The following is a 12,997-nucleotide window of genomic DNA, read 5'->3' on the forward strand; positions in this document are numbered from 1 at the left end:
TCTATACCAGGCAGCAAGCTGTTCGCCTATTATCTGTATGCTGACTCATTCTTACTGATAAGACCTGCCACGGTCATGTCATGAGCGAACTTGTTGATGTGGTTCGATTTGTGCATTGCTACACAGTTTGAGTCAGCAAGGTGAACAGCAGTGGACTGAGCACTCAGCCCTGAGGGGCCCCAGTGCTCAGTGTGGTGGTGCTGGAGATGCTGTTCCTGATCCAGACTGACTGAGGTCTCCCAGTCCAGAAGTCCAGGATCCAGTTGCAGATGGAGGTGTTCAGTCCCAGCAGGCTCAACCTCTCAGTCAGGTGCTGAGGGATGATTTTGTTGAAAGCTGAACTGAAGTCTATGAACTGCATTTGTACATATTTATCTTTATTGACCAGGTGGGTGAGGGCCAGATGAAGGGTCATGGCAATGGCATCATTCGTGGAGCACTTTGGACGATACGCAAACTGCAGGGGGTCCAGTGAAGGTGGTAGCTGAGTCTTGATGCGCCTCATGACTAGCCTCTCAAGGCATTCATCACGATGGGTGTGAGGGTGACGGGATGCTATGAGGTAGGACACTGTAGAGTTCTTTGGCAAGGTGATGGTGGTGGCACCTAGGAACAATAGTACATGGTCGTTGAGGGAAGAAATGGTGTTCCTAGCTGCTATATTTTTCTGTGCCTCAAACCGACTCTGCAATCATTCCTTTCAACTGACATTGCATTCACTTCTTGATTTAGATATGCAGCTACAGAGGGACACGTTTGCTTTGCACCTCCTGCTTGTTCTGTGTGCCCTGTGATGGACTGGGTATTCCTTGCCTTTTGTCCCCCCTTATTTGTCCCCACCACTAAGCCATTATGTCTTCCTAATATCTCACCTTTTGTTAAAGATAATTATAGCTGTTTTTTGTAGATATCGGATCCTGAATAGGTAAGTTAATGTAATGCATTGTGCTTATTGATTTATCTGCTCAGTTAAATCCCAGAGGATTATGACTGATGTTGTTTTTAAGTTAATCCATAGACCAGCCCTTCCTCCAAATATTATTTTGTTTCCTCCATTTGTTGAATAATCAGTTTAATGGAAAATGATTCCGTTAGAAACATTTACACAAATAATTAGCAAAACAGTCTCACCTTGTGGATAAACAAATACATCAATCTTTATCCATATCACAAGGGCTACAACCCTATACTCACCAACATCACACTATTAACTAGTGACATTAATGAAGCCAAAAATGAAATGCCAGAAACAGCTAGCTTTCCAGTAAGAAAGACTGGATAGATATCCATTAATGGATTGGATGGCATCGAAAGGTTTGTAATACATTATAAAGGTTTTAAATACATTTGAATACAGAGTGCTATGCCATTTTTATTGCATATGTGCAGTAGAGATGTTACATTGGATGTGATGTGCTGGAAGCATCATCGCTGCTCAGTCTAACACTTTACTTTGTATGTGTTTGTTTCAGTCAGACTAAAAAGAGATTTAAAACATAAAAAAGAATTCTAACAAAGGGAAAGCAGGAAGCATCAGTCAGCAATGGTGAAAACAGTAACTGGTTTCATCTTCTTCTGCTTAACCTTAGAAAGTCTAGATGTTGTTTTTTTATTTTGTTTTGTTTTGTTTTTAACATCATGATGTCACGCATGTGTGAGCACAAAACCCTGCGCTCACTCTGTCCCTCAGCCACGTGTCCTCATGAGCTCCTGCTTTTCCTGCCTTTTATCACATCGAACAAAAATCTTCTCCTCTAAGGCCCGGATAGATCCTCTGTCTTCTGTCTCAGCACAAAACGTCGCTCTGTTAGAGAATGACAAGATAAGTTACAATCCTAACAATAATTTGCACTGTTTTCAGTAAGAAACAAAATGCACCGTGTGGCAGCTCAGATTTTAGCCTCTGAACCGTCGGGTTAACTTTTTTGCAGTATGAAACCAGCAACATTTATATTAGTACCATACGTATCTTTATAATTAATAAGCTTTTATAAACATCTGTAAGTTATAAGCTATAATCACTGTAGGATAAAATAGATCTTTATTGTCTTTTTTAAAAACAATAAAAAACTGTTTAGCCGCGCTGCACATTTAGCGAACAAACGTTGTAAACAGGTTTATAAACAAATAATAAGGACAGGTAAACAATATAAACAAACAAGGACATATGTATATATCAGCCAGATAAATAGATACAAAAATACAGTATTGTTGGAAATTGAACCTTAACAAATTTTCTGTTCTTGTGTGGTATGTGTACAAGTGTAGGATATAAATTGGGCTAACATTATATTATATTATATTATATTATATTATATTATATTATATTATATTATATTATATTATATTATATTATATTATATTATATTATATTATATTATATTATATTATATTATATTATATTATATTATAAGGGGGGGCACGGTGGCTTAGTGGTTAGCACGTTCGCCTCACACCTCCAGGGTTGGGGGTTCGATTCCCGCCTTGTGTGTGTGAAGTTTACATGTTCTCCCCGTGCCTCGGGGTTTCCTCCGGGTACTCCGGTTTCCTGCCCCGGTCCAAAGACATGCATGGTAGGTTGATTGGCATCTCTGAAAAATTGTCCGTAGTGTGTGATTGCGTGAGTGAATGAGTGTGTGCCCTGCGATGGGTTGGCACTCCATCCAGGGTGTATCCTGCCTTGATGCCCAATGACACCTGAGATAAGCGGTAGAAAATGAATGAATATTATATTATATTATATTATATTATATTATATAATATTATATTATATTATATTATATTATATTATATTATATTATATTATATTATATTATATTATATTATATTATATTATATTATATTATATTATATTATACACCAATATATTGTGCTCATGAAGCATAATAGTTATTCACAGTGTGTTTGTGTGCGGATCAGTGCACCTTTGATAAACTGCCTAGAGTCCTCCAACTACTTTTAGTCTAACTACTAATTTCTCTGGTCTTATGTGTCCGGTTTTAACTGTAACTACCAAAACATTAAACCTGGCACTTAAATAATTATTCCAATCCAAGTTTTTTTGCTTTAGTATTAGTATTAGTAGCCTTGTATGAGATGGACTATAAAAGAAAAGCAGGACTTGACTCGTCCACTAGCGGGTTCTGTGTGAATGGATCTGTCTCCAACCTCGTTACACAGAAAAGTCACTCGTCATTCTCTCCATGTCAGGTCCAAAAATATTCATTGTAAGGATGCTGATCATTTTCACCATTGAGGTTGTGATTCTCGCTCACGTATTGTCAAGGATTCTTTGACCAGTTTAGTAAAAACAGTATGCCTATTATATTCATTTTTACAGTAACAGAGCAGTGTAGCTACATTTAACCCCAAACTGATCAATCAAGTTTGTGACCGTAATATAATATATTGCACAGCTCTACCATGACACAATGTGCTGGTCACATTTTTAAAAATATTCTGCTTCTGTTTTGTTCTATGTCCTGTCTCCCTTTAAACAGTTGAGCAGTTTTACCTCTGCTGTGTCTCCCCAGCTTTGACTCGAATCTTGCCAATGGTGAGCTGTGGCCCATCTTCCTTGCTCCCCCATGGCAATATGGTCTTCACTTTGCTCCACATGTTGGTCCACAGTGATTCTGCTTCCCAGGACACATGCACCATCATCAGATCTCCAATGTCAGTGTCCACAGTGATCAGGAAAGAGTAGGTCTTATTGCCTGAGACCTTTACTCTAAGAGAAAGGGATGGTTAAGTAAGCTTGATTTATGCTTAATGCTTAAATTTTGTCCAGGTCAAATTTGACCTGTTTTTACTTTTTATAGTAATAAAATGTGCCTTATTGCCAGTTGTATAGCCTGAAGTGTGATGACTTTTCCAAAAAATGCTCCAAAATAACAATTGTATACATTTGTTCTGATACTACACATTTTTGTACATTGAAGCTGTTCTGGGTCAAATTTGACCTGTATGTATTGAAATGGATTTTAGATCCGTCAGTGTTGGTCAAATAAAGGAAAATGGTGGCTTTAGAGAATGTTAAAACTGTGAAATTGCACTTTTCTGCTTATATATTGGGATTTATTTCCTGCAGTCTGGCTTCTGATCAGTTCAGTAAAAATGTACAGTTTTTCGAAATGAACCCAGATTAATTTAGTTTATATTGTTTATATAGTGCTTCAGTATATTATATACGTAGGATATAAACTTTCCATTACTGTTATTGTTAGCTACATTAACCTTGTAGCTCCAGTACAAAACTAAGGAAGATACTGTACATTAAGCACCAAAAAAGGGAGTAATAAGGAAATTACATACATTTAATTTTAACATATACAACTCATTTAACTTCATTTGCTTTGAACTAAAGCACTGGCCTTGGCCCAAAACCGTGATGACGTCTGTTGATTCAAACATTCCTGATAAACAACATGTGATGCAACTGTTATTTGCTTTAGGTATGCTAACCAATTATACTTCATTTAAAACTTACCACTTATACGTTATTTAACAGTTAGAGAACAAGACGTACAAGGTCAAATAAATTCTCTGTAGTTTGAAGAGAACCTTACAGTGTGATTGGCAGAGCTTCACTCTCTTCAAGCGTGCCGGTGAGTTTGATAGTGAGAGACAGATCAGTATTTTCAAACTGTGTGAAGAGCTGAATCCTAAACTGAAAATGGTACACTGCAGATAAATGAAAAAAGAAAGATGTTAGCGATTACAATATTTCATGCACCAAGTGGAAGTTCGCTTAATGGTTCCTATTAAATATTTCCTTTTTTTTTTTTCCGTTTTCCTTCTCTGCTTATTCATGAAACTTACTATAATAGCCTAATGGAAAATTTAACACTTATCTAGATAACAATTAATGCCATTTATGTAGGTAATTTTCCTACAGACAGCCTTAATTGCAGGGTCATCATAGGTGTCCATTATTTCCACTGAACCACAATTGAACTGCAGTTTATTATCACTGTGCTGCCATCAGAAACCTCCACATTCACATTCTGTCTATGTGGTTTGCTGCACAGGGGAATAAATTCACATTTCCGCATTGCACGGAGACATTTAGTTTGTCTTTTATGAGAAAGTCTGATGATCGGTTTTGAAGTTTTTAGTTTACTCTAACCTATAAGAAATTCTACAAAAAAGGAAGCTGGTTACAGAGCGAGCTACAAACCATGAACACACTCAGTGGTGCTACGTCCATGACTGGTGCTTCTACTAATTACACATAATAATGAATGAAGTTGCTTCATTTGCCTTCCTTCTGACCTGATGACAGTATAATTATGGCGAAGCTTATTATTCCAGTTTTTTCTAGCATCAGCATCAGAAAGCGCACACCCATTAGTAGCAATTGAACCTATCCAACAGTAAAGACATGCTAATTTGTCAGACATTTTATAAGTGAATTATACATTAGGCAGAACCAAGTCCATGCACAGAAAGGTGCAGTTAAGGTTCTAGGTCAAGTAACCAACTGTGGTCAATTTAGACTTAAATCCAATCTTCTAGCCACTAGCACTAAGCCCTGTGCTACAACAGGCAATCATTTACAACATTGAGCTCTGGCTTACTTTTGTATGGCATAATAGATCGGGTTTTGAGGTACAGCCTCTTGCTGGTGCTCGTGTGGACCTTCTTGATGCCATAGCCGAGAGTGTTACACCGGTTTTTGCGGCAGTCCAGACAGACTCCCTTGTTAAATGCTGCGCTGTCTCTGCACTTGTAGGCCATGATCTGTTTGTCTCTGTTCAGAAGAGAGTCAATAAAAAGGTGCACTGCCCGCTCATGGGCACACTTCATCGTCTGCTCGAAGCCTGCACACAGACAGACAGGAATAAATTACCTACAGATCTCTGTGTTTATATCGCAAAGTCTTTTAAGGTTTTAATTCTCATGTTTTCAGGCATTAATAGTACAACAATGTTTTAAAAAATGTGCCAAAAATACAGCAGCTGTTTCTGCACCTCTTCCTGCATTAAAATTGTATTAGCCTTGAATTTATTTACTAGCTGAATAAGACAGCCTGTCCATCACATGACCCATTGCATTTCTCTTTGATTTGATATCTTAAGCCTGTTGTCCAGCTCATGCATTTCACATGAATGTGTCTTTTGACAGCCTGCAGATATGAACTCAGCAGGGTGGATAGCACAGTGCTGCGTTTGGGATTATTGAGATTTGTGACTGACAGTTTATGTTATGCTTGTGAACGTTTTTATCCAAGTAAGTTGTCAAATCCTTTTTTAACAGCTGAACATGTTGGGAATTCATAGCATTTCTTTTTAAGATAAGATAAGATAAGATAAGATAAGATAAGATAAGATAAGATAAGATAAGATAAGATAAGATAAGATAAGATAAGATAAGATAAGATAAGATAAGATAAGATAAGATAAGATAAGATAAGATAACCCTATTCTTAAGATAACCCATAACAAACCCTATTCTTACATTTTCTACAAGTACGCATTTATATTTTATTTTGCACATCTATATTTGAATTTGCACATCTTTACTTCAATTTGCACATACAACTGTCTATTATTTATGTGTTCATTTCTTACCATTGCCTATATGATTACACTGTGGAGCTCCTGTACTAGAAAAAATTCCTCATATGTGAAAACATACTGTACTTGGCAATAAAGACCTTTCTGATTTCTGATAAGATAAGATAAGATAAGATAAGATAAGATAAGATAAGATAAGATAAGATAAGATAAGATATACCTTTATTGTCCCACAATGGGGAAATTTCACTGTTACAGCAGTCAAGAGTAATAAAATATATAAAAAAGAATGGAGACATAATATAATATACAGTATGTACAAAACACTCACTCTCACTCATCTTCTACCGCTTATCCGAACTACCTCGGGTCACGGGGAGCCTGTGCCTATCTCAGGCGTCATCGGGCATCAAGGCAGGATACACCTTGGACGGAGTGCCAACCCATCGCAGGGCACACACACACTCTCATTCACTCACGCAATCACACACTACGGACAATTTTTCCAGAGATGCCAATCAACCTACCATGCATGTCTTTGGACCGGGGGGAGGAAACCGGAGTACCCGGAGGAAACCCCCGAGGCACGGGGAGAACATGCAAACTCCACACACACAAGGTGGAGGCGGGAATCGAACCCCCAACCCTGGAGGTGTGAGGCAAACATGCTAACCACTAAGCCAGCATGCCCCCATGTACAAAACAAAATGTATAGAAAGATGTATATTGCACATAGTTAATATTGCCTGTTTTTCAAAATTTCTGTTATTGCACATGTTTAAAATACTTTGTTACTTTGTTATTGTTTATTATCGCAGTTAAAACAGTAATAACAGTGTGTATTATGGTGACTGGTTCACTGGGAGCAGCTTTGATTGTAAAGTCTAATAGCAGCAGGAAGACAGCAATTTCATCCAAATCATTAAACTTTAATAGAGCTCTTCACAAGGCTCCCTTTCACCAATCTGTCTCTCCACCAATATCCACTAACCACTCTTTGATCCCTTTAATCTCTTCCTCTCCCCCATCCCCACTCTTTCCCCCTCTCTCACACTGTCAGTGCTTACCCATAAGGCCATACTGAGATAGGTGGGTGTACAGGTTCTTAACGTGCAGATCGCATCCAGGCTGAAACGATCCTCCATTAGGGTAGAAGTCGTAGTGAGCAACCGGTTGTTTGATGCCCACGCTGAGCCCCAAGTGCTGCTGGGTAAATGTGTGAATAGCATCCACAAACCTAGCATCATCTGGGGAGAGTCTGTCTGTAGAGGACATGCCTTCAAACAGTGGGCCTGCAGGGTCCAATCCTACACACACACATATATACATTTACCTTGCGGTCTCAAGCAAAAAAATATTCTCAGTGAAATACAAATAGGTGAGTATCTAAGAATACTATAGAGCTAAAACAGTGGTTAAGGTTCAATTTAACAGATCTACACAAACTCCCATACAAACAAAACCTGTGTTACTTTGCTTGCCACTGCTTGTACCTTCTTAGTACCTAGTATGATGATTCGAATTATGAGTCTTTGTCATTTGATCCAGTGGCTAAAGAACAATTCCAGCTAAATGTAAAAAAGCATGATATTATATTGCATTATCTTATATTTTAACCATTTCTGACATTACTTTTACTGTCACTGTAACCACTCACTCTCACTCATTTTCTACCGCTTATCCGAACTACCTCGGGTCACGGGGAGCCTGTGCCTATCTCAGGCGTCATCGGGCATCAAGGCAGGATACACCCTGGACGGAGTGCCAACCCATCGCAGGGCACACACACACTCTCATTCACTCACACACTACGGACAATTTTCCAGAGATGCCAATCAACCTACCATGCATGTCTTTGGAAACCAGAAACCGGAGTACCCGGAGGAAACCCCCGAGGCACGGGGAGAACATGCAGACTCCACACACAAAAGGCGGAGGCGGGAATCGAACCCCCAACCCTGGAGGTGTGAAGCGAATGTGCTAACCACTAAGCCACCGTGCCCCCGTCACTGTAACCAGCTACTGTTATATTTTGTAGGTTGGTCCTATAATGGCAGTCAGAAACTGAGTCTTTTTTCATTCCCCTTGTTCTTGCCTATCTGACACAAACACAGGTGTATTCCTGACACTCATTACCAACACGGTCAAATTCATTCATAAGCATCCAAATAATTATTGTGGTCTTGCATTAGAGGGATATGTGATGTGTGTGTACCAGCTGTAGCGAGTTTAAGGTGTGACTCAATGGATTTGGATTAGTGTACTTCACATTCCAACACACTGACTTAATAAAGTAAATAATACAGTGAATATTTGGTGCTACATCTATCAGTTTTCTTGCATATGAATGTGTATTCCAATAACGCCTTAAAAATAGTATGTTTGACAGAAATTGTCATCACTATAGTTATCATGTATTGTCATCACTATAGTTACTTTATATCACTCATATATAACGTTTTTTTACACACGTTATCAGAAGCTCCTCTGGGAGGCAACAGAACATCTCAAATGTCTACAACTGTACATTACAAGTGATCTGGAAGTTGGAAAGGCTTTTTACTCATATATAATTATATTTTCTCTCACCAGTGATTCTTCCCAGAGTCCTCCCTGATGTGGCTAAGTTCCTTCCGGCGAATCCGGCTATGTGAGCTCCCAGACTGTAGCCGATTAGATGGACCTTACTGACAGGAAACTGTGTGAGATCCTGGAAATGCAAAAGATATTTAAACTTTTGGCAATATGACTGTATACAGAGGTGTTCAGAGAACCTCACGGTATGTTTGTGTAATACACCATTGTATCATATTCTTTTTTGGTCGGCTCACCTCAAGCCACATCAGCAGTTGGGTGATCTCCTGACCGATCACCCGCGTGTTTTGAACTGCAATGGGATAGTGTTGCTGTGCCAAGGTCATCCAGTCACTGACCAGAATATTGATGTCTTTCTGTGTGCTCTTAAGTGCACCGGCCAGCCGAGTGACCCAGCTTTCGATCATCCCATCCATCTACAGATACACATTGTGTGATGGGATTGTGTGATGAATGTTTTAATTGTTATGGAGTACAACAGAACATTCAACACGCATTATGTTTATTACATTCACCCTTTACCATTGCCTGGTGTGTCCACTATTACTAAAAACTTTAACATACACATATTAAAGTTCTCTCTCTCCCAAGCCTGTATATTGCAATATGGATTACAATGTTTTCTACTTCCCCCTGAGATAGAAACTGTATTACTCAACATGCAGCATAAGACTGAGGGCAGCAAAATATAGTCAAATTTGATTTACATTATTGTGAAATAAAAATTTAATTAAGAGTATATATCATAGTCTAAACCAGGGTTTTGCTTTTTGGTCTTAGCATGTATATGATATTCTTATGAAGTCTTATGAAGTCTTCTGGTGCCTTAGCTAACTGGATGACTGGAACAGACTCTCAGGACTCTTTCTACCCAAATAATATAATGCCCAAAACCGCTGCCTCCTGAATGGATTTCAGTGGCATTAGTTTCATGCATGTTGAATATTCATTGCTGAACGCTGAATTTAATTTATCACTAGGTGTAATCTTTGCAGTACTCAGCCTGCTTTGGAGTCTAAATATTCTGTACTGACAGTTCCAGTTAGTTTAGCCATGTATATTCCTCCTGATGATGATGAAGTCCCATACCGACCAGCCGTGGATGATGATGACCAAGGGGTGGCTGCTGTTGAAGCTGCAGGACTGCAGGGTGTGAGCTTGGAAGAGCTTTACAGTGCAGGCATCATTTATATCCATCCCATGGGTATACATCCTGAACATGGATTTAGGCTCATAGTGCGTCTTTATCTTCATCCCATGCTCATAATCTGTAACAGTGTCAAACAAACACTGAGCTAACTGCTTAATAAGGTGAATAATTACTTATATGTATCACGTCTTTGCAGTAGGAGATTTCTGATTTTTGTTAAAATCGTTCTGTTAACATTATACCTTTTATTTTATCCAACTCAAATAAGAAAAAAGTGGAAAACTGAAAATACAAAACTGCTCGGTGCCCACGTCAACACTGGTGGCATAACAGACATCAGACAGACATGGTGTGCAGACAGAGATTAGTGTCTCTGTTGGTTACATGGGGTATCTTGTTGTGCTCATATGTCTCCCAAAGGTCAGTAAATGTCTTAATGTTTTTTGATACTGCATATAAAGAGATGTGATAGTTTGAGTTTACGAAGGTTTTTCTGTATTTTCCCATCCACTTGAATCAATCCATGTGATAACCACCCACCTTGTGTTGTGATTTTGGCCTGTGCAAATATGTCTGTGTAAGGAACAGTGAGTTCAGTACACTGAGTTATGTTCCACCTACTTTTGTACTGAACTGCCTGCTTTACACGGAGGTGTGTGTGGCGTATTTCATTCACACTCACTTGACGTCCAAATTATTCCCTGTGTTTATGTCTAGATTTCTGTGTTTTAAGGAAATTCAAACTCAGAAATTGTAGATGTGATTGCTATTCTGAGTGGAAGTTGATTCAGAAAGCAAATATTTCTGAATTGTTGGCATTATTTATTTTATATATAATATAAAATTGAGACAATGATTAGAGTGATACAGTGATTAAGAAACAACTGTTAATTTAGTTAGAATTTTTAACTGGAGCGCAAGCACTAAGTAAACATCTCGCTTCCGGTTAACTGGGGCTTGTTAACTCTATTAGCATATTTGGGTGAGTATCCATAATATGCTTTAGCTATTGTATGTCTTTATTGTGAATAATTCTAAAATATTTTATCATTAACTTCATTTTTTCTACATTTTGCATTCTCCAACAGCAGCATTATACCACCATGGGTAGTGTTGATGGCTCGAAGCACCAGATTTAGGGTTAACCTTCTTACTGTATGTCTGCATGGGTTTCCTCTGTGTTCTCTGATTTCCTTCCACTTCCCCAAATCATGCAGGCAGATATGGCTATGCTGCATTGCCCACAGATGATGTAAATAAAAGTGTGAATGCATGCTGTTCCTGGGCTAAGGTCTTGATCTGTTCTGGATCTACTGCACCCTTAACCATGACAAAGTGGTTACTCAAGCTGAATGAATATATTTACTAACATAAAACACTACCAGAGTATGAATGTGTTGATGTGGACAGAGGCAGTTTTTTCTAAAGAAAAAAGACGGACACTTTGTCCGTGTCAAATTGTGCAGGTGTAAAACAAATAAACTTCACTGTGTGGAATCGTCTTCGATGCTTGAAAGTAGAGACGATCGCTGGCCTTCAGTTATCTTTAACACAAACTGTTTTTTGGCACACAAGCCCATAACCACTGACTACTCGACACGTATATTAGCTTTCTCCACTACAAATCCACCTTTGTATGGGTCTTACATAAGAATAAATTGCAAAATATATTGCATGAAAAATAGTTTATAAAAGCAAGCACTCACCTGCTTTGTTTTCTTTTGCTCTTCTCCCATCACACAGGCATGAGGTAATTAGCAGGAAAGAAAGTACATTAAGCACATGCATTCTGCTCCAATAGACACCAGTTTGCTAATCCAATAATGGCAAGCTTCTAAAATGAAGTATTATGTGTTTATTTATCTATAAGTATTTGCCGGATTTTGTTATACTCTTATGGAAAGAGTAGATGGAGGTGGATATGTGTGCAAACCTAAAGCTGAAAAGGCCACGATATGCAAATACAGAGGTTTAGGGAGGGTCCTGGGTGCAAAGGGAGTCATATGTTCAGCTGTGAGTTGCAAAATCTGGAAGCAAAAAAACTTCCATTTGTAGTGAGATATTTTTTTATTATCTCTCCCTACTGTGAACTGGGTTCTCTGTAATAACGGCAATGATTTACCACAGTGTAATACAGCCATGCACTTTGTAGGTGACAGCAGAAGAAGGTTTGAAACTGCTCTAAACTTAAATATCTGCACTGAGATCAATAATCAAAGCTGCACTGAATACATTCATACAGATACAGAGCATGTGTACTATTACTCAATTATACATTATAATGCTATTAATAATGAGACCCTATAAACAGCTTCAATACAAGACATTTGCTTTGATAGCTTTAAAAATATAACGAAATGTGCAAAAGTCGAAGAAAATAATGAAACGAAGAGGCAAAAGTAATTAAAGGAAGCCGGTAACAATTTCATTGTACTTATAACTGCATATTTTTTGTTGCTGCATAATATTATGCAGATTTCTAAAAAACTGGATGATACAGAGCTACAGATGCAAAAGCTTTTACAAGTCATTTGAACAGGGCTTGTGCTTCTATCTACACTATTATCTGATTTTAGCATTGTACAACCATTCCAAGTGATCATGCAAGGCACATACTGCTATATTATTTATTCTATTAAACACATGAACATGTATTAGCTATAATAAGGTAATTCTGGTCCTGTGTAACTCATACAGTTATCTCATTTCTATGGCTGGAAATGTGTGCAAACAA

At 38.3% G+C, this 12,997-nt stretch overlaps 1 protein-coding gene across 1 annotated transcript; it reads right to left on the reverse strand.

Moving 5' to 3' along the window:
* Positions 1-1,354: 1,354 nt before the first annotated feature.
* On the reverse strand, positions 1,355-12,231 carry lipca (lipase, hepatic a). Its single transcript, XM_060858876.1, has 9 exons — positions 11,970-12,231; positions 10,203-10,381; positions 9,350-9,529; positions 9,108-9,228; positions 7,586-7,825; positions 5,580-5,822; positions 4,569-4,683; positions 3,515-3,730; positions 1,355-1,804 (listed from the first exon to the last, which is right to left on the reverse strand). The coding sequence occupies exons 1-9, from the start codon at positions 12,049-12,051 to the stop codon at positions 1,687-1,689; spliced, it is 1,494 nt and encodes a 497-aa protein (XP_060714859.1). The 5' UTR covers positions 12,052-12,231; the 3' UTR covers positions 1,355-1,686.
* Between the last annotated feature and the right edge of the window lie 766 nt (positions 12,232-12,997).

This window comes from Tachysurus vachellii, chromosome 23 (assembly GCF_030014155.1).
Source record: "Tachysurus vachellii isolate PV-2020 chromosome 23, HZAU_Pvac_v1, whole genome shotgun sequence".
Lineage (NCBI taxonomy): Eukaryota > Metazoa > Chordata > Actinopteri > Siluriformes > Bagridae > Tachysurus > Tachysurus vachellii.